This window comes from Magnolia sinica, chromosome 15, assembly GCF_029962835.1.
Source record: "Magnolia sinica isolate HGM2019 chromosome 15, MsV1, whole genome shotgun sequence".
Classification (NCBI taxonomy): Eukaryota; Viridiplantae; Streptophyta; class Magnoliopsida; order Magnoliales; family Magnoliaceae; genus Magnolia; species Magnolia sinica.
The window spans coordinates 9,502,886-9,523,354 of NC_080587.1; the positions used below are offsets into that span (position 1 = coordinate 9,502,886).

General features: G+C 39.5%; 1 protein-coding gene across 2 annotated transcripts; it reads right to left on the reverse strand.

The window, feature by feature from the left end:
• Positions 1 to 1,005: 1,005 nt before the first annotated feature.
• Positions 1,006 to 15,018, reverse strand: LOC131226658 (transcription factor GAMYB-like). 2 transcript variants are annotated; one of them, XM_058222270.1, is made up of 4 exons: positions 14,191 to 15,018; positions 10,133 to 10,553; positions 2,246 to 3,200; positions 1,006 to 1,660 (listed from the first exon to the last, which is right to left on the reverse strand). In XM_058222270.1, the coding sequence occupies exons 2-4, from the start codon at positions 10,484 to 10,486 to the stop codon at positions 1,338 to 1,340; spliced, it is 1,632 nt and encodes a 543-aa protein (XP_058078253.1). In that variant the 5' UTR covers positions 10,487 to 10,553; positions 14,191 to 15,018; the 3' UTR covers positions 1,006 to 1,337. The 2 variants fall into 2 exon arrangements, with proteins under 2 accessions (XP_058078253.1, XP_058078252.1); XM_058222269.1 differs by having other exon boundaries at positions 2,231 to 3,200.
• Between the last annotated feature and the right edge of the window lie 5,451 nt (positions 15,019 to 20,469).

Genomic DNA, 20,469 nt, shown 5'->3' on the forward strand with positions numbered 1-20,469 from the left:
CTGAAAGTTGGGTTTGGATCAACCCAACCTGAGTTCAGGTTGGGTCAGGATTGGTGGGGTTGTCAAGGTCTTTGGATTGGTTCAGGTTGAATCCTGTTTGGGTTAGGGTTCAACAAATTTGTTAGGTCGGATTGGGAATAACCATGCGTATCGGGATCGGATATACAGGATTTCAGGTTAGGTTTAGGTTGAAAATTGGGTCAGGTGGGATTGCGGGTCGCGTCCTCTCAAGGTCAGATTGGGTTCAGGTGGACCCTCAAACCAACCCATTCCACCCTAGTTGTAACCCTATTTGAGGGACAATTTTAGGCAATCTAAGGAACAACATGCTCATAGGATGAACATAGCTAAAATGAGGATGCTGAGATGGATGAGTGGCAAGACAAGGATAGAGAATTAGACATGAAAACATGTGAGGGAATTTAAGAGTAGGACTATTAGGTATTAAGATGAGTACTAGTTAATCTTAGAAAAAAGAATGAGAGAGTAGATCTATATGGCTTGGCCATGTGCAAAGGGGATGTTTCAAAGAGAGGACTGGTTATTCACATTTCCTTTGATGATCAGAGGCAAATTGAAAGCTAAACAGTAGTAACTAAAGATCTTCTCCATTACCAATAATATGGTAATAGAAAGCTACGTGAAGAACATAAGCCAGATGATGGAATACAAAGACCTAGGATGTATAAGATCATAATATGAGTGATTCAGCAAGATCTGGATTCCTGTACATCTACTCATGTGGTACTTCATCATTTGATTCATAGAAGATCCATCTGTCTAAAGGCTAAAAGGGTCGAGCCAAAAGGGCATGGGTAAAGGTAGTAGCTAAAGATTTACTGACGGAGCAGGAATCATCTAGCCAACCCAATTAGTTGGGATGCGGCTTTGATAATGTTGATGGTGGTGACGACGACCCTAGGGCACACGAATGGATGCGCTATTGAAAAAGCATTTCCACGAACCCAAAGAACCAAAACTACATGTTCAAAGTTCAAGTCACACTGAATTAAGTTCAACTCAATTTAACAGTAAAAAAGAAAATAAAATTGATTGTGCATCCAAACAAATCGCTAACTTTAATTTACAGTTATGTGAAGAATACTACCAAAAATAATTGAAACCATTTGATGGTGTGATGTCTCTCATCAAGAGTGCGACATTATTCAGCAATTGTAATGAAAAATCCGACTTTAGCAACAGTACCTCTGTATACGTGGTTCTGGCAGTTAGATAAACAAGCACGAGTTGCTTGCGAGCTGCCTTTCTAAATAAACCAACTGCAAGAAATAAAAAAATCTTTGACATGAGATGGCAGAAACATTGTTCCACGGGAACTAGACAGGCCCCCATAGCTGAGTATATGTACTAGTTCCAGCAGACATGTGCTTGTAACAATCACTGCTGAAATCACCACTGCAATGGGGCTGACTATATGTATTAGCTCCATCAGCCATGTGCTTGTAACAATCACTGCTGAAGTCACCACTGCAATGGCTCGTTTGCATTGTCATCATGCTGTCTGTGATCATGGAGAAGTGCTCAATCCAATCCCCGTCAAGTAAAGCATCGGGCCTTGAAAAATTCAACTTAGGGACACCCTCATGTCCCCTGTCCAGGGTCGAAACATGCTCAGCTGCTTCTGTCATGGAGTCTGTGCCTGAAAGAAACAACCTATCAGAAAACCGTATGCCTCTATAAACTATTCAGAGAAAATGTACAATAGTCAGTTTGCAGCATCCCACCACTGAGGGGCCTGACTTTCAGCAAGCCACATAATATATCACAAGGGGATCCTTTAAAAAAATCCTCTTGTGCCTTCCAATACAATAGAAAAGGAAATGCAGATAATAATCCATATACAGCAACAGTGACAATCAATTGGATGAGACTGTTTGGAGCAAATTTTCCTGTCATTGCATATTCAGATGTAACGATCCTGATCCCTAAAAGATGCAGCCCACCAGTTGCATGGGATTTTCACCAGAATGAAAATGCAGGTAATGAAGGCCTAGCAATGTATAATAATAATTTGGATCCTTACTCTTGCTCCGGTGGCAGACTCTCAAGAGTTTCAACACCCAGTCAAGGGTTCAAGTACCCATAGGTGGTGAAATCCCACTACAGCGTGAGTGTGTGGGGTGTGTGTGCGTGCGTATATATATAAAAAAATTTAAAAAGCAATGTATAATAAGTATTTAATCCTTTGATTTGAAAAAGAGATACTCACTAGGCAATGCATTACCAGGTGCGAAATCATCCAATGGGCTGCCGCTGATAGGAGTGGATGAATTGAAGACTGATACGGGAGAATGGCCCAACTGAGAGATTGGGTCACCATGCACGTCTTCCCATTCTGTCTTGCATGGATTACAAACTGAGCTGTATACTAAATCGGTCGTCATAACACCAGATGAATGCAAGATCGACGGCTGATTCTTTGCACTTCTGCATGACTCATGAACTAATGCTTCTAGAAGACCGCTGTTCTGAGACGAAAGGCAATCAGATTGGGTTTGCATGGCTGGCGGAGACAACTGGACATAAGGATCGGCATTCTCAAGATGAGGTGACAGGGTATGACAAGTGTCCAAGATGCCAATGTTGGATTCTAGATATTGGAGTGAAGGGAGCTCCAACTTCTCAGCCCCAGGGAAAGGCTTAGAAGTAGAGAAATTGCCATTTAAAGGGGCATGGCTGCCTGTCATTACACCCTCAAAGGGTGCTGGATTCTTGCTGATGGGGTCAGGATCGTAGGGAAGAGCCAACTCAAAGGCCTGATGGAGCTTCTCATAGGCATCACTACTGAAAGAACTTGGAAACCAGGATTCTGATTCTCGACGTCGCTTCTCACGATGCGCTATTGGCACCATGAAGCTGTAATTTTGAGACGATTGCAGCCCCTGACTCAGCATGCTACTACTCAGAGAGATATTGGGAAGAGGAGGGGAATAAGAAAGGGCCCCTTGATTAGCTTTCAAATTATCGAACACAACAACAGGAATGTCAAAATTGTCTGCCTGAAAGAGTTCTTGATGCTGTGCATCACCACCATCGAATTCGCTAAGGTTCTGATTCTGCTGACCCTCATTGGCTTGCAAACAAAGACCAGGAGGGTAAAGCGGCAAACCAGCACGCTGCCGCCTCTTGACTCGAGTGTTCCAGTAATTCTTTATCTCATTGTCAGTACGCCCAGGCAACTGAAACAAGAGACGAGGAACTTGTTCAATAAAGGATCCCAAAGGAAGAAAAGGAAGCATCCAAGTGTTTCAAAAAAAAAAAATGTAACCAAGAATTCATATAAAATTTTCCATGTGTCACACGTTTTTGAGAGACAAAACACTCTAGAAAAGCATCATGGTGACCACGACAAAATCTCTAATACCTTCTCCAGTTCTTTGTGTGAGCACGTGTGTGCGTACACTCTTTTAAATAGTTATCTTGTGGGTGCTAATATGTTTTCTTCTTTTATCCAGAAGAATGATCTTAACATGTATGCATACATCACAACTGTTTCGCAGTAAAGTTCCATATATAAACTTCTAGATAGGGTCTGAGTGCACCAACAAAAGATACACACACACACACACACACACACACACACACTACAACCATTTCAAAGCAATATTCTGCATATGAAAAATTCCACATATGAACTTCTAGATTGGTGCAACAATATATATATATATATATATATATATAGAGTCCCGGTCTCCTGCAAACCGTCCCGCAGGATACCTTGTTGCGGTCCAATTCTCACCACAAGAGAAGGAAACGGATTAACTACTTACCCGCCATACGGATTAGCTACTCCCCCTGCCACAACCTCGTGGCTGGTGGTCGGTGCTTTGTGGGCCCCACCATGATGTATGTTCTTAATCTATTCTGTTCATCCATTTTTACAGATCATTTTAGATCTTGATACCAAAATTTATAGGAATATAAATCTCAGGTGGACCACACCACAGGAAAACAATAGTGATTGGATATCCACCATTAAAATCCTCCTAAGGCCCACTGTACTGTTTATTTGACATTTAATCTGTTGATTAGGTCATACAAACCAAGATGAAGGGAAAAAAATAAAGATCAGCTTGATCCAAAACTTCTATGGCCCCCAAAAAGTTTTTAATGGTCAAAGTTCATTCAACACTGTTTCCTTAATGTGGTCCACTTGAGATTGGTATATACCTCAGTTTTGATCTCATACTATAAAATGATCTAAAGAAATAAATGGACGGCATGGATGAAACACATAGATCATGGTGGGCCCACAGAGCACTGACCATCAGCCATTGGCCGGTGTCAGGGAGAGTAATCAATCCGTCTCCACAAGAGACCCTTGAGCGGCCGAGGATTGGCAGTAGCAGACTGGTATTGAATTTGTGGCCCCACTTTAATATATGTTTTGTATCAATCCCGTCCATCCATATGGAGAGATCATTTTAGTGTGATATTCAAAAAATGAGTTACATCGAAAGCTCCAGTGGACCCCACTACATAAAACAGTGGGGAGAGTGATGCCACCCTTAAAAACTTCTAAAGGCCACAAAAAGTTTTCAATCAAGCTTTATTTATATTTTCCCTTCTTTAAAAATGGATGAACGGAATAGATGAAACACATACATCATGGTGGGGCCCATAGAGCACCGACCACCAGCCAGGCCAATATGTACCAGGAAAACACATCACGTACCAAGTAAACAAAGTTAGGCCCACGTTGAATGTATGTGGTCTATCTACGTCGTCCATCCGTTTTTCCAACTAATTTAAAGGGTTGAGCCCAAAATTGATGCATATCCAAAGATCAAGTGGATCACACCACTGGAAATAGTGGGGATAATGATTTCCACCGTTGAAACCTTTCTAGGCCCCAAAGTTTTGTTTATTTTTCATCCAACTTGTTCATAAGATCATACAGACATGGATGATGGGAAAAAACAAATATAAAGTTGATCCAAAACTCCTGTGGCCCTCCAATTATTTTTCAACGGTAGACATTCAATTTAACTGTTTCCTGCGGTGTGGTCTATTTTAACATTGGATATACCTCATTTTTTTTTCGTTCAAGTACTAAAATTATCTGTTAAAATGAATTGACGGAGTGGATAAAATAAATAAATCATGGTCGACCTCACAGAGTTTAGTCAGTACGACTAAGCGTATCATGAGTTACTCACCACGCAATCCGCGTCCTAACACCGGACCTCACTCTACGGAGGAGACGTCACCAAGTTCTGTGGACCCCATTATGATGTATGTGTTGTATCCACAACGTCCACCTATTTGGAGATATTATTTTAAGCCCTTATCTAGAGAATGAGACGGATCCAAAGCTTTAGTGGACCCCACCACAAAAAAGGGAAGATTGATGCCCACCGTTGAAAACTTTCTAAGGCCCACCATGATGTTTTTTCAAAATCCAACCTGTTCAAAAGTTAACAAAGACATTAAAGAAGGGAAAATATATATATAGGCTTGATCGAAATCTTTTTGTGGCTTTTAGAAGTTTTTAACGGTGACCTCTTCCCCACTGTTTTCTGTAGTGGGGTCCACTGGAGCTTTGGATGTGAGTCATTCTTTGAATTTCACCTTAAAATGATCTCTCCAGATGGATGGACGGCGTGGATATAAAACATATATCATGGTGGGGCCACAAATTCAGTAGCAGTCTCCCTACTCAACTCGTCAGTAGCCAATCGGCGCCCAGGACGGAGATTTCTTGCGGTGAGAACAGGATCGCACCGAGGTATCCTGCGGGATGGTTCGCAGGAGACCGGGACTCTATATATATATATATATAGCATCTATTCGATATAATCCCACTGTCTATTGCTTATGATTCCAAATTAACCCTTTGGTTTGACGATTCTAGCCATGTGATCTTATGTCTAGCACACAACTGACAGTTGTAACAAATTGACCCTCATTCACAAAGGGTTGGGATCATTCGATCAGCGTGATTCTTGCACCGCGGCTTGCTCCCAATGGTATTATTGAAAGAACTGTCCTGATTGATGATTCAGCATCCTACATGTCATTCAAAAGGTTTGGGGACATTACTAAAATCCCATAAAGGTAGGGACATCACCAAAACCCTGGCTCTGTGTGTACACACACACACACACACACACACACACACACACACACACAGAGGTCTCAAATCCAACTGATTGGACTATCAGTTGCAGTCCACCGAGTGAATAACCTTCAACCATTCATGTGCATGATAAATCTAGTCCATGCAAATAGGTCGACTAATAAAAATCATCTAGTGCAAAAATTAGCCACGCTGACCCTAGTGGAACACACTTGTATTTTTCTATTTATCAATGGCAAGAAATTGTACTTACGTAACATTTCAAAGAAGAAAAAACCTAGTGTTGGATGATATTTTAGAAGTTATCGGCCGGGTGGACCATAACTTGGGGTCCAACCAGTTGGACTTAAAACCTTTTGACACACACGCACACGCGCGTGTGTGTAATCTAGGGCAAAAGTTTTCGCTGCATAGCGGTGCAAACTATTTGTTGTGGGCCCCACTGTAATGTCTTGATGAAATCCACTCCGACCATCATGCATGCCCTCCTTTGTTTGGCCAGGTTGCCAAAAATCAGGTCGATCCACGACTTAGATGAGCCACACCAGCAAGAACAGTTGAGAGTGGAAGCCCACCTTTGATTCTCATAAGACTAGATGATGACACACCTCAAAATCAGGCCATTTTGAGAATTGGGAAGGGGTGACCTGGTCGATCTGAACCGTACATTCATTCCTACAACTATGAGTAAGCCATGCTTCAAGAATCATGCCTAATCGGTAGGGGTATCAACGGACCAGGCCAAACTCAATCCAAGCTCGGCCCGTGTTATTGAATGAGAGTCCAAACTTAGGTTGGGCCCGAGATGGGCCGAAATATCCAGCCCAAGCCCGAACTAGGGCCTGGTCCAAGCTGGAAAGGTACCCACCAAAGAGAGGAATACTAATAGGAAAAAAGGATTTTGTTCTTCTCGATGATTTTGCTATATCAGTGAGTGCTTTCGCTCCGATACGCTTCTTCAGCGGCCGAGAGGTTGAAAATGGTGCCTTGGGTATGACCTAGTAGAGAGAAATCAGTTAGGTGTCTTGGGTATGGCTTTGTAGAGAGAAATCAGTTGGGTGTCTTGGGTATGACTTTGTATGACCTAGTAGAGAGAAATCTCCCAGGAGAATGGTAAATAAGAAGAAGAGGAAGGTGGTGGCGGCTTTTGTCCTAGCCATTACTGCACTGAAGATGAAGTTGTGACGGATTGAAAATGAGAGGTTATAGATGGATAGTAAGCGTGTGGAAAAGAGGGGGGAAGGCACCAATTACGGTTGCTAGAGATGGAGATAGAATTTTTTATATTAAAAATATTGGAAACCCTAACGATCGGGACGGGCTTTCAGGCATCTATGTCCAAGCCCGCTGATTTGATAATGGGAATCATTTTTAAGCCCGAGCCCAACCCGAGGGCCTGATACCCCAGCCCAAGCCCAGTCCAAGGTGGGCCAGGCCTGGAAGCCTGACAGGCCAGGCCAGCCTAGCCCAGCCCATTGACACCCCTACTAAACGGATGTCCTAACCCTTTGATTAGGCCAACTTGTTACCACCATCTACTATTTATGAGCCATAAATCACATGGTTAGAATCATTAAATCAAAGAGTTGCTTTAGAATCATAAGAAATACAAAGTGGGATTTATGTACTAGATGCTTCAAGATGATGATTGGACTTATTTTGCTTCTCCCGTCAATCTTGAGTGTCCATTTTCATGCCATTGATCGGATGCTTAGGATCGCCTGATTGGAATGATTTTTGCACCATGGCTTGCTCCTAGTCGCATGAATGAATGAACGGTTTAGATCGCCAATAGGTCACCCCCTCTGCCATTTAGAAGGTTTGGGATGTTAGCAAACCCCACCCACACACACTCTTAGGTAGGTTTGGGTATAAAAAAAATAAAAAAATAAAAATTTAGAAAATTTAAATAATTGCAACTGTTTTAACTTTTAAAGCAAGATTCTACATATGAGAGGTTCTATGTATTAACTTCTAGGCAGGGTCTGTGTTCACCAACAAAAAGAAACTCATAAAATTTAAATGCATTAGAACTGTTTAATAGCAAGATTACACATATGAAACCTTCTATATGGGTTTGGGTGCATCGACAGAAAAAAATAAATAAATAAATAAAGAGAAGAAAAAAAAAAAAAGAATATGAGATTTTGTCTTGGTTTTTCACTAGGAAATAGAAAATCACTTGGAATTTCACAGCCAAATTTTCAGCAGCTCATTCGCAGCTAGTTTCCCAGCAGTAATTCACTGCAAGCAATTTGTTTCTGGTTGCTAGAAAACACCCATTTTAGGTTTCTTGAGTGGAAAGTCAAGTTCTCCAGTAAAGAAAAGATCCAGTGGGGTACTCCAGGCTCCAACACATGGTGACAAGAAGTCTCAGCAATTTCACAGCATGGGAATTACTTAGGGAGATTTTCAGATTTTGATGTTTTTCTGGGGATATTATCTGGATAATCTCGCTGAAAGTAAAAAAATTAAAAATATATTATAAATTAATTAATATTTTTAATTTTTTTTAAATATTTAGGTAAAACGAATTATCCCAACTCTTAAATAATTTTTATGTTAAAATCACAATCATTTTTAAAATTAAATCACAAAAAATATCCAAAACGGCCAAGATTTTGAAAATATCGTGATATCATCACAATAATGTTGTCTAATGAATATTTCACTTAAATATTGTGATATTCTATAATCTCAGTAATATTTGGTCACAAGGCACTAGCAGTAAATAGTCAAACATTGTCCAGACATCCAAAAGTTTCTCCGATGATTTACAAAAGGTCTTTGTTGAACAGTTGTGGAGATGAAATTCAGGATTTCCAATGTGTACGCAGGTGGGTGTTATAGTTAGTCAGAAAGAGGATTAAAATTAATTCAAGCCCAACTTAAAATAAACCTGATTGCAGTAAAAGGGTTATATCATAAACCATACTAGTGGGCCAGGCATGTACAAGGCACACAAAGGAGAGAGACAAAAAGAGAGTTGGGACAAGGTGCATGCTACACAGAGGAACGGAAAAGGCGGAGGCAAAAAAATCTCTAGGAGGTCCACTTTAACGTATGTGTGACATCCATTCTTCCCATCAGTTGGTTCAGTTCATTTTACGACACAATTCACGTGGACCACAACACAGGAAAATTTTGGGATGGGAACACTAAAACATTGAGATCATCTTGGGCCACACCAAATCAGGCTGATGTTTTTCCTCCCTTCGATCTGTGGGTATTCATCAGATAAACATCACGATGACCATAAGAATGGTGACCCCATCTCCACCATTTCTTTGTTGTTGCCCACTTGAGTTTTGGATATGGCTCATTTTTGGGCCAATGTCCTAACATAAACCGGCACAATGAGTGAATGCCGCGCATACATCATGGTGGACCCCACATAAGACGAAAGGGTACAATAGCAGGCTACTTGCATGAAAAAAAATAACTCAAAACATAAATGACAGAAATGCACCCAGTTGAATATGCAAAGACAATTAAAAATCCAAAGCTTACTATGTTCCAATGACTAATTGTGTGGGTACAAAATGTCCGTCGTTACAGGTGATATATAAAAGTAGACACTGGATCTATAAATGCAACCAAAATTCATTGAAATACATATGCATGCAGGTATGCATGTGCATAATTTCAAACATTACAAGATAATTGTGCACCAGACAAGTCAATCTCCCAGGTTCAGCATTGCAAATTTGGCGTTCATCAAGATATAGTGGAATTGATAAATTTTACATTTCCAAAGAAAAAGAAAACAAATGATTAACCTGAAAAGAGACATTTCACTTTGGAGCTGATAAGAGAGAGTTGTTTTTTTAATGTGTGTATGTGTGTGTAGAGAGAGAGAGAGAGAGAGAGAGAGAGAGTGTGTGTGTGTGATAGAGATGTGTGCTGTTCACTATTTCTCAACCCAATATTTTAACTTACATCTTTAAAAAAACAAAACAAAAAACTTATATAAGACAAACAACAATGAATAGAGGGAGGGAGAGAGGGCGAGAGAGAAAGAGAGAGTGATACCTGTGCAGCCATCCGTGCCCACTTGTTTCCCATTTGGGCATGGAGTTTAACGATCTGATTTTCTTCTTCTGCTGTGAAAGCACCCTTCTTCAAATTCGGCCTTAGGTGATTTGCCCATCGTAAACGGCAGCTTTTGCCACAACGATGCAGCCCTGAGTGCTTCTGGACGGCATTCCAATTCCCCTCTCCATGCTTTTTAACGTATTCCACCAAGATTGCATCTTCTGCAGCAGTCCAAGGCCCTTTTTTCAAAATGACCCCTCCTCCTGAACCTCCTTTGCAGCCAGCTTCTTCAATTGATGCTAAATCATTTTGATGGCCGTTATCGCTATCATTGGTTATTGTGTGAGACATCTGCTTGGACCCAATCCCTCAACAATCCAGGTCAATTATTCAAAAACCTCCAAACAGAGACAAGGCCCTGAAAAATGGAAAGATGAATAAATGGAAAAGGGGGGGAAAAAAGGTGTATGATTGAATATCTTATTTCTAGAGTTTCAGATATGATCAAACAAATTCCAATGGTAACTAAAGATGAAGATCGCAACTCTCATGGACGCTAGAGCAATAATTATGAATTAAATGCAGAATTTGTAAAATAGAAGAAGAATATTTTTTCTTTGAAAGATCAACAAAAGAAAATATTGGAAAGATCGAAAATTCGAAATACAAAGGATATAGAAAAGATGGACCAAGAGATGAGATGCCTCAATGATATATCTCAACATAACAGAACATTGCACAACCTGAAGCAAGATATTTAAATTAAAAAAATCCTCCCAAACTTGGGAGTGCATTTGGATGTACTTTTTAATGCTTTTGGATGTACTTTTTAATGCTTTTGGAAGCACCACATTACCACCAAAATCAAGAGATGGACCGTACGCATAAACCATATGAGGTTTCTAGAAAGAATATTTCAATAGCATACAACCATACATTGGTCGTGGAGGTAAATATGCTTGGTTTATAAGAGACTAGAGAGACGCAAGCAAATGGGATTCTACTAGATGCTTCAGGATTCATCGGATACAAGAAGAGATGAATTTTTTCACTCTCCTAAGGTGGCATCTTTTGTTTGGTTGGTCAGGTAGAACTGTAGAAGCAATGTTTTAAATAATGACGATATCGGCCGATATATCTTGTATCCCACTAGTGCAATACGAAACGCTTAGTGCCAATATATTCCACATATTCGATCTAGTGAGCATTTTCAATTTCTGATCATTTATTTACATACCCACTAAATGTTATGCATTCAATTTGAATATATTTGTATTAGTTCCGTCAGACAACACACAACTTAGGACCCTATACAAAGGAAAAATATTATATTCGCTTCTTTTTTGAGATGTTATGATTTAAAAGTATGTATTTTAAGGTCTTGTTAACAATATCTGAAGTTTCATTGAAAAATTCAACCATTTTCCCAATGTTTTCCCGTGTTTCCCAAAAAGTTCGACAAATTACCCAATACAAACAATATATCCCGTGCGATAACCGATACGTATCTATATCCAAAGGATGCGATACATAACACGATGCTGATATTTCAAACATTGGGTGGAAGCACATCCTAACCATAGACAATCTTCAGTGAAGAGTTTGGCTCACCTTCTTAGAGTCCTTTGGTATTGATTGTATTATGTGACAGTAGTTGAATTGCAATGGGTGTGACACAACATTTTACTAAGGATAAGTCGGCGACCTGGCGACTAGTCTTGATAGCGGTGCTTTGGAATATTTCGGGGGAATGCAGTAGACAATGTTTCCTTAACAAACAGGGATTGTGGAAGTAGTGTGGAAATCTACAAGGGATGTCATAGGATGGGTATCTGGTGTTAAGAATACAAATGTTCATGAAGTTTCAACCATGTTCGGGTTGTAATGTTGTGCTGCAATTTGGGCTTGTAATTTCAGTTGTATTATTTGCTGCATTGATATTTGTCATGCAACTTTTCAATAAAATGGACCTACTAACCTGAAAACCTAAAAAATAAAAATAAAAAAAGAAGCAAATGGGCTTCTTTCACTTGCTGTCTCTAGAGATTAAATGAGGAAGTTCTTTTCTATGCACCAATAGAGTGAGATTTTGTTCTCTTTATGTAATAGGTATTTTCTAGCATTTAATCATCAACCCTCTGTATTCAATGGCTATATAAACAAGTCAGCCATGCATATAAGAATTTCCACAGTTACGGTGATTTGAGTGAATAAAAATATGCAGAGGTTACTTATCTCTTATTTGGTACCAATAATTTTTTCATGTACAATAAGGATAGCTATAATATTATCATCTTTCAAAAAAAGAGAGAGTATAGAGCAAACAAAGACCAGGGAGCCACTTCACTCCCAATAATAATAATAATAATAATTATTATTATTATTATTATTATTATTATTATTAAACTGAAATAGAATAGCCTACAAAGGGAGCCAAGCAGCGAGAGGCTGCCAACCTCTAACACAACTGATACCATTAAGCTAATCTCCATTAATCATGAGGGCAACTCAAAATCCCATCGTTCATTAAAGAATCCACTTCCATATTCACCTACCGAGGAATATGAACAAAAGAAAAATCCCAACCCATGCATAGAACTTTAGCTTCCCAATTACGTCTGCAATTTTCCATGGGAGGGGCAACCATTTGCCCAAAAAATCACATTCTGCGAGTCCCCCACAAAAATGGTGGGCCAGTACAAGATCTCTATTGTAAAGAAGCACTGATGTTTCAGAAGAATTAAAATATGTGGTTCCAATAGGACCTGAATATTCGGGAATAACCGGTACAATCCGAGTCTCCCAATGAGACCCCCAACCCCAGCAGGTCCAAGATTCCCCAAAATTACCCGTCAACGTTCATCTTAAGATGGCTGGGCAGATGAGGCTGCCAAGATACCTAAGGAGAAGAGCCACTTTCCCACAATGCAACACACACCTCTAGTCAAGAGGTGCCAGAACTAGCTGACTAGGTACCCTTGCAATTGGTCAGCACTCTAGCTCACTCAGGTATCACACGAAGATCTTACTCTATTGATTTCCAGCCAAATCACCCATATACCATTTTCCACAATTGACAACCATTTGAACACCACATCATCAAACAATTCACAGGTAGATCTCAGTACAGTCCAAGCTATCCCAAACCTCAGGAGAGAGAGAGAGAGAGAGAGAGAGAGAGAGAGAGAGAGAGAGAGAGGCCAGCCCATATGCTTGAATAGAAAGAAGAAAACGAATAAGAAGGCCAGCTTCTCATTGGGGTCCCCACCACCCTTGCTAGGGAGCTGATGGAGAAAACATTGTTTGCCTCGAAGGGGGTGGGATGAATTATCATGGGCATCCACCGAAATTGATGCATCTAGGATACATCCAGGCCACATAAATACAATCCAAATAGGACCTGATTGGATCGTAGGGCCCATGAATGCATGGAGGGAAGTGCTACCAGCTCTGAGATATAAACCCATTATTTTATAACTAGAATGCAAAGTGCACCTTCTTTCATAGATCCGATTAGAGGGCAGCAGCAAATATGGGTGGGGCAGAATATGATTATTATTTTATTTTTTTGACTGTCCATATCGCTCATTATATTGTTTTGTAAATCCAGTCAAAGTCACTCTTGAGAGTGTTGATTAATCAAAGGTAGGCCCCACATGATGTGTAGCTATATCAATGATCAGACATCAATTGTCCAATATGGATAATTAGCAATCAATGGTGAACCACGTATGATGGATAGTCCAGATTACTTTTTGGACCTAATCTATTATAACAAATGCGGAGGTAATGGCAGAGTTAGTAAGACGCTTGATGGTTTTTATTATTTTATTTTTTTCTCTTTTCAAAAAATAAAAATAAAATTGGTGAGGGAAGGTCTCTATTCTGAACACAAGAATAAGGATACAAAAACAATGAGAATAGTTTAAAAATCAAACAAAACACCTAATAAATAACGAAATAAGTCTCAAAAATATGAAAGAGGTAAACATTGAAATCAGATAATCATTTGAAGCATTTTTTCTTTTTTAAAGAAGAAGAAAAAAAAAATTTACCTGAATGAATAAAACTAAACAAAATTGCAGAATCCAAAGTCGACTCGCACTGCAAGCTCTGATTTCCCTTCTCTCTCTAATATCAATCTCAGCACGAACTTAAATAGATTGTAAACAAAACAATTTACCTTGATAAGAAACCAAAAACCCCAACAATCAAAAGAACTGAAAAGAGAGAGAGAGAGAGAGAGAGAGAGATAAAAAATAAAAGAATAATAATTTTTATTTAAAAAGAAAGAAAAGAAAGAAAAGAAAGATCAGATACAGTTGTCGATCGCTAGTAAAAAAATCGATCAAAAATTCATTTCAAGACAAAACCCAATAATCAAATCCTACCCCTAAGAAAACAATTGTAACCCATCAAAACGAAGCAAACTGAAAATATAATTTCCCATAATCAAACTACAAGAAAAATGAAAAAATAAAAAACCCAAAACCTCCTGATTCTCTTTCGTGATATGTTAATTTCTGAAAAACAGAGACCCATAAAATATACAATAGTAAAAATAAATAATAATAATAAGAAGAAGAAGAAAAGAAAATCTCGATTCAACCAAAAATCAAACCCCAAAAAGAATATAAATTCCTACACTACTCTCAGATCCGATAGAATTGATCCTCTAGCCCTAATCTCCCAAAGAATCCCTAGTCTCTCAAAGAATTCCAAATATATCATTTCTCAAGAATCGAAAAGAGAAACCTCAGCCCTTCAATCGAGTATAGAGAGAAAAGTCAAAGGGCTTCAATCGAGTCTAGAGAGAAGAGAGAAGGGAAAGGGCTGGAGCTGGAGCGGAAGTGGGAGTGGGAGCGGGAGCAACTGACTGAGAAAGGAGAACCAGTTCAGCGCAGTTCAGCTATATATAGATTCATGGAGACGGAAACATTTCGACGACGCGGCGGTTGCACACTTTTACACGGGATCTCAACCGTTCATCATACGCGGAACGCGTTTTCCATGAGAGCAGTGAAACACTGGCCGCACCCACGACGGTGCGGCCCTTACCGTCGGGCTACCGTGGGGCTCATATCCAATCATCAGGTGGATCATACTATAAGAAACATTCGTGATTGACCTTCATACCATTAAAAACTTCTTGGGGCGCATCCTGGTGTCTCCGTAGTGTTTATTTACCATCAAATCTTTTGACAAGTCCCAAAACTTTTATAGCCTATTAATGGTCAATCAACACTTTTTCCTATGGTGTGGTCCACCTTATGATTGGATCTGTTTCTTTTTCAGATAATGAAATTAAATGATCTAGAAAAACGGATGAACGGCTTGGATATATAAAATATACATCAAAGTGGGACCCACGGTGAGGGCCGCAGCGTCTTGGGCGAGGCCGTAGTCTCATCTAATCACCACTCAGGTAGGCCAATCTGCTCGTCTGGCATGCCACACGTGTGATCATCAAAATGGGACCCGATAGGACTGAAAAGGAACTCGCTTCCATCTGTAGCACCCGTGAGATGCCAACTCGTGTGGGCAGCAAGTATGAGTGAAATGCACTCGCGCGGGTGTGATAACGATGGAAGGGTGCACAAGGTCCGGTTCGGTCTGGTTCTGCGGTGGAACCAAACCCAACTTTTCCTTAAGGCATGTTTGGCGCGGTGGATTAAGAGGGATTATGAGGAATGGGATGATAAAATCCCAGAATATGCCAAACGAGCCAAACAAACCTGATGAACTTATTCGGGATATAACAAACCCAATAATCTTAAACCAATCCACTGACATCACCATCATTACCTTAAAATTGATCACATCCCTCCTAATCTCGTTCAATCATGCCCGGGACGTGTTTAGTTGGACAGATTGAAAGGGATTGGAAGGTAAAATCCCAGGTTATGTTGAGCGTGCAAAACAGACTCGATGAACTTGTCCCGGGATATAGCAATCTCATGGATCTTAAACCAATCCACTGACACCACCATCATTACCTTAAAATCCATCCCATCCCTCCTAATCTCATGGGATTCGTCCAGCCAAACAGGCCCTTATGATTATAGGATTTTCGAAACCGAAATCGGACTGTGAAAATCAATTCGGTTCCGAATCAATTCCATGGTTCCGGGCTTTTTATAATACAGCCCAATTGCATGTTCTATTTTATAATTTAGCCCATGTCTATTCGCGTTGTGATCCATTTGATGAATGGTCTAGATATTGTATATGGTGTGAAAAATATATTTGTGAAAACAATTAAGAGGTGCATTGTAAACCCTGAATCATGAGTCAGATATACAACTAAAATATATTGTAAATTCACGGTTATAGGTTCGATTCCACGGTTTGGTTCCATGTTCTGTTCCACGGATCGGATCCATTCTTCGGATTCACGGTTCGGTTCGGTTCTACATACCCTCAAATCAAAACCGAACCGAACTAAACGGTTCTTTAATTTTTGGAACCGGAATCGAAACCGGTGCACTCTATAACCGGACCAAACTGGACCGTTTGGTCGGTTCCGATCCGATTCCACGGTTCTACTGGTTCGATGTGCACTCCTTGTAAGAAGGCGGAAGGAGAATTTTTGTACTTGAACGTTGGGAAATCGGACTTGAGTACTGAGTAACTAAATAATCCCAGCAAACTCGTTGCGCCCACCGTGACTGTATATTGTTTATGATCGCATTCCATCCCCTTTTCCAACTCATTACAAGGCCTGCTTGGCCAGCCGTATTAGGTGGGATTGAGGTGGATGGAATTGCAAAAAGTTACAATAAATGCGTGTAAGATATTGTCCCTCGATTGAGTTTATCCTGTGTTTTCTAATACTATGTTTGATATATATACGTTAAAATATAAATCATATGGTTTACTTTCAAATTATATTTGGATTGAACATGAATGCAGCAAAAATCCACTATCGGTTAGATTAGTAATCCCATCTCACACTTTTCAACACAAGGTTCATTTTCTATAGCTTATAAAGTTAATTTTAATTCCATCTCACACTCCTTCCAAACATGTTATTCCAAATTTCAAAGTATAATTAGTAATGCAATCTTATTTAATACAACTTAATACCATTGTCCAAACATGCCCTTGGACTACAAAATCGACGCATATATAAAACTGCAACCGAAAACTACAAGAATAATAATTTTTACTTTTGAAACTTTTATAGAGTCCCAATAATACTTATTTGTCATCCAATCTATTCATGAAGTGAATAAGATACATAACTTATGGAGGACCGCACAAAGTTTACTCGGTCATATATTAAATTACTCTGTACAAATTCAGTAATTACCCCTTCGATACCACGTGGGCCCAATATGATTTATGGGTTTTATCCATAGTAAATTTATGTTGAGAGCTTTTAAGGTAATAGCCATAAAATTCAAGTATATCTAAATATCAGGCTCACTACATCATAAGAAAAAGTGGAGATTAAATGTTGGCTGTTAGGAATTTCTTATGAATCATGAAAGATTTAGATTAAAGTAATTCTTCTGTTTTCTTTGCATTGAAGCCGATGTGATCATACCAATATGTTGAATGGCATTTAAATATCACAATGAGCCTTAAGAAAGTTTGAAGGGTAGGCCTTGGATGGCATATAAATATATAAGTACGCTTTTGAAATATTTCAAGAGTGGGCATTCAATCCCAACTTTCCCATAGTGTGGTCCACTTAAACTTAGCTCCCAATTCATTAGCTTAAACTGAACTGAAAAAATGGATGCCATGCATGAATGAAACACACAGCTAGAGGTGTACGCGAGTTGATCCGAGCCGAGCTTGGCACAGCTCTACTCGGCTCAACCACTTGTTGATCCCAGCTTGGACTTGGCTCGACTTGGTCCTCAAGCCTGACTAGCCAGCTCAGCTCGATTCGGTCAGCAGCTCGAGCCAGTTCAAGATGAGTTCGAGCCGAGTTCATCCGTGCAACATTTTCAAAACACATGAATTGCACTTTCAAAATCTTGCTGTACGTAAAACAACAACAATGAATCTACAAGTATTTCATCAAATACCTTGTAAACAACATAAAAATCAAGAAAAAAAAAGGTATTTGTTTCATATACATGCCCTTATTGCCACCAAGTCACCAGCCACATTTCATTAAGTCATTTCATCAAACATTTGGTGAGCAACAATAAAATCAAAGTAAGTGAGTCACTAAACTAAATCGATTCGAGCTTGGTTCAATTCGAGTCAAGTTGAGCTTTGGCAAGCTCAAATTTCATTAAAAAAATTTTCTCTCGAACTTAGTTTTGAACCGAGTCCAATCAAGCTTTTTCAGGTCGAGTAGAGCCACTTACAAGCTAACTCTACTCGTGTACAACCCTACACAAATCATAACATGCGCACAAAGTTCCAACCAGCAACTATCAGTACCGAGCTCAGTACTGTATAAGCTTGGACCAGGACTCACCAGCATCGAGCTCGGTCCAAGAGGGGACACTACAGAATCCGAGTCAGGACTGACCAGTATCCTCTGCACCCCACCATTTTAAGAAGTGCGATGAATACCCCTACTTGCCGGACCTACCGTAATTTTTGTGACATCCAGTCCGTCCATCAGGTGGGTTTCTCAATTGTAGCCCTCGGAATAAAAAATAAAGACAAATAAGCAACTCAAGTGGGAACCGTATAGAAAACAATGGGGATAGATCCCAACCGTAAGTTTGTATGTGGGGCCATATGGTGTCTATAATTCATCAAACCCACTCATTAGATGCGGCTCAAAAGGATGAAGTGTAAATAAAAAAAAATATATCCTGATCAATACTTAAGTGGACCACACCACATGAATCAAAATGTTTTAGGCACCATTGTATTTTCCCATTGGTATGTGGTTCAGATTTTTTTTTTCTCAGACAATATTTTTGAGGTGCGGTGAATATTATCCCTTTTATATGATGGACGGAGTAGATTTTATATATAAGGGATGGTGGACCCAGAGTTCAGGTGTTTTAAGCTTCACTTAAAACGGTTGTTCAAAACAGTTCAAAACAGTTCCGGTTCTTTTGGGAGGGTGCTCGAGGAGGAAATAGGTGGAAAGGTGGTATGGATTGTACCGCATTCGCAGATAACGTTGCCAGCAGTAACACCCTACAGGACGGTTCTATGTGGGCCCCACCATGATGTATGTTTTTAATGTATGCCGTTCATCCATTTTTCGGCTCATTTTACTGCATGATCAAAAAAATGAGCAGATTCAAATCTCAGGTGGACAACACCACGGAAAAGGTGGTGATTTAATGCCCACCATTTAAAATTTACTGGGGCCCACAAAACTTTCAAATCAACCTTATCTTTATTTTTTTCCATTAATCAAGGTTTGTGTGACCTAATCAACAGGTTGGATGGCATATAAATATTATGGTGGGCCCTAGAAAGTTTTAATGGTTGGCGTTCATTCAAAACTACTTTCCTGTGGTGTGGTCCACTTAATATTTGGATCTACAAATTATTTTGGTCTCATCACTAAAATAACGATCCAAAATAGATTGACGGCTTGGATGAAACATATACACCATGATGGGGCCTACTTAGCACCGCCCATCACCGGTTCACTATAACCGTAAAACGGTGGATGCAACATCCTATAATACACGTAACATTATCAATTTATCATGCATCAGTCTAATATGGTAGATGCAACTTTTTATAATGCACGTGACATGATTTTGCATCAATCTGATCCGTTCATCTGATATCCTCTATTGTGGATAGCAATATCTTTTAGAAAAGTACACAGATCAGATGATCTGTCCATCTAAGTGGTAGCATATAAAGCATCGATAGAAAATCAAAAAAAGCTAACGGTTAGTTGAAGCAGTACAACGGATAATACCGTCTTACTGCCGTCATTGTTGAAATGTTATCCACATATAATGCAGCCCACTAAATGGGGAGCGGATAGGTACGGCCCTTACCATGGGCCACCTTGATGTATGTATTATAAATCCATACCGTCCATACGTTTTTAAAGATCATTCTGGGGCATTAGTTCGGAAATGAATTAACCATCTATAAGGAGAACAATAATATATGAAACAGTGTTTATTGAACCGTCAACCATTAAAAACATCCTAAGGACCCACCGTAAATTTTATTTTTCATCGAACCTGTTGATAAGGTTAAAAATACCTCGAAGAGTGAAAAAAAGAATGAGATTATAAAAAAAACTTTTTCTACACCGCAACAAGTTTTTAATGGCTAATAACTACTTTTTCTTATTTTATGGTCTACCTGAGATTTGGATCTTCTCAATTTTTGGATTCAAGAAATATAATAATCTCTAAAAACATATGAACGGAATT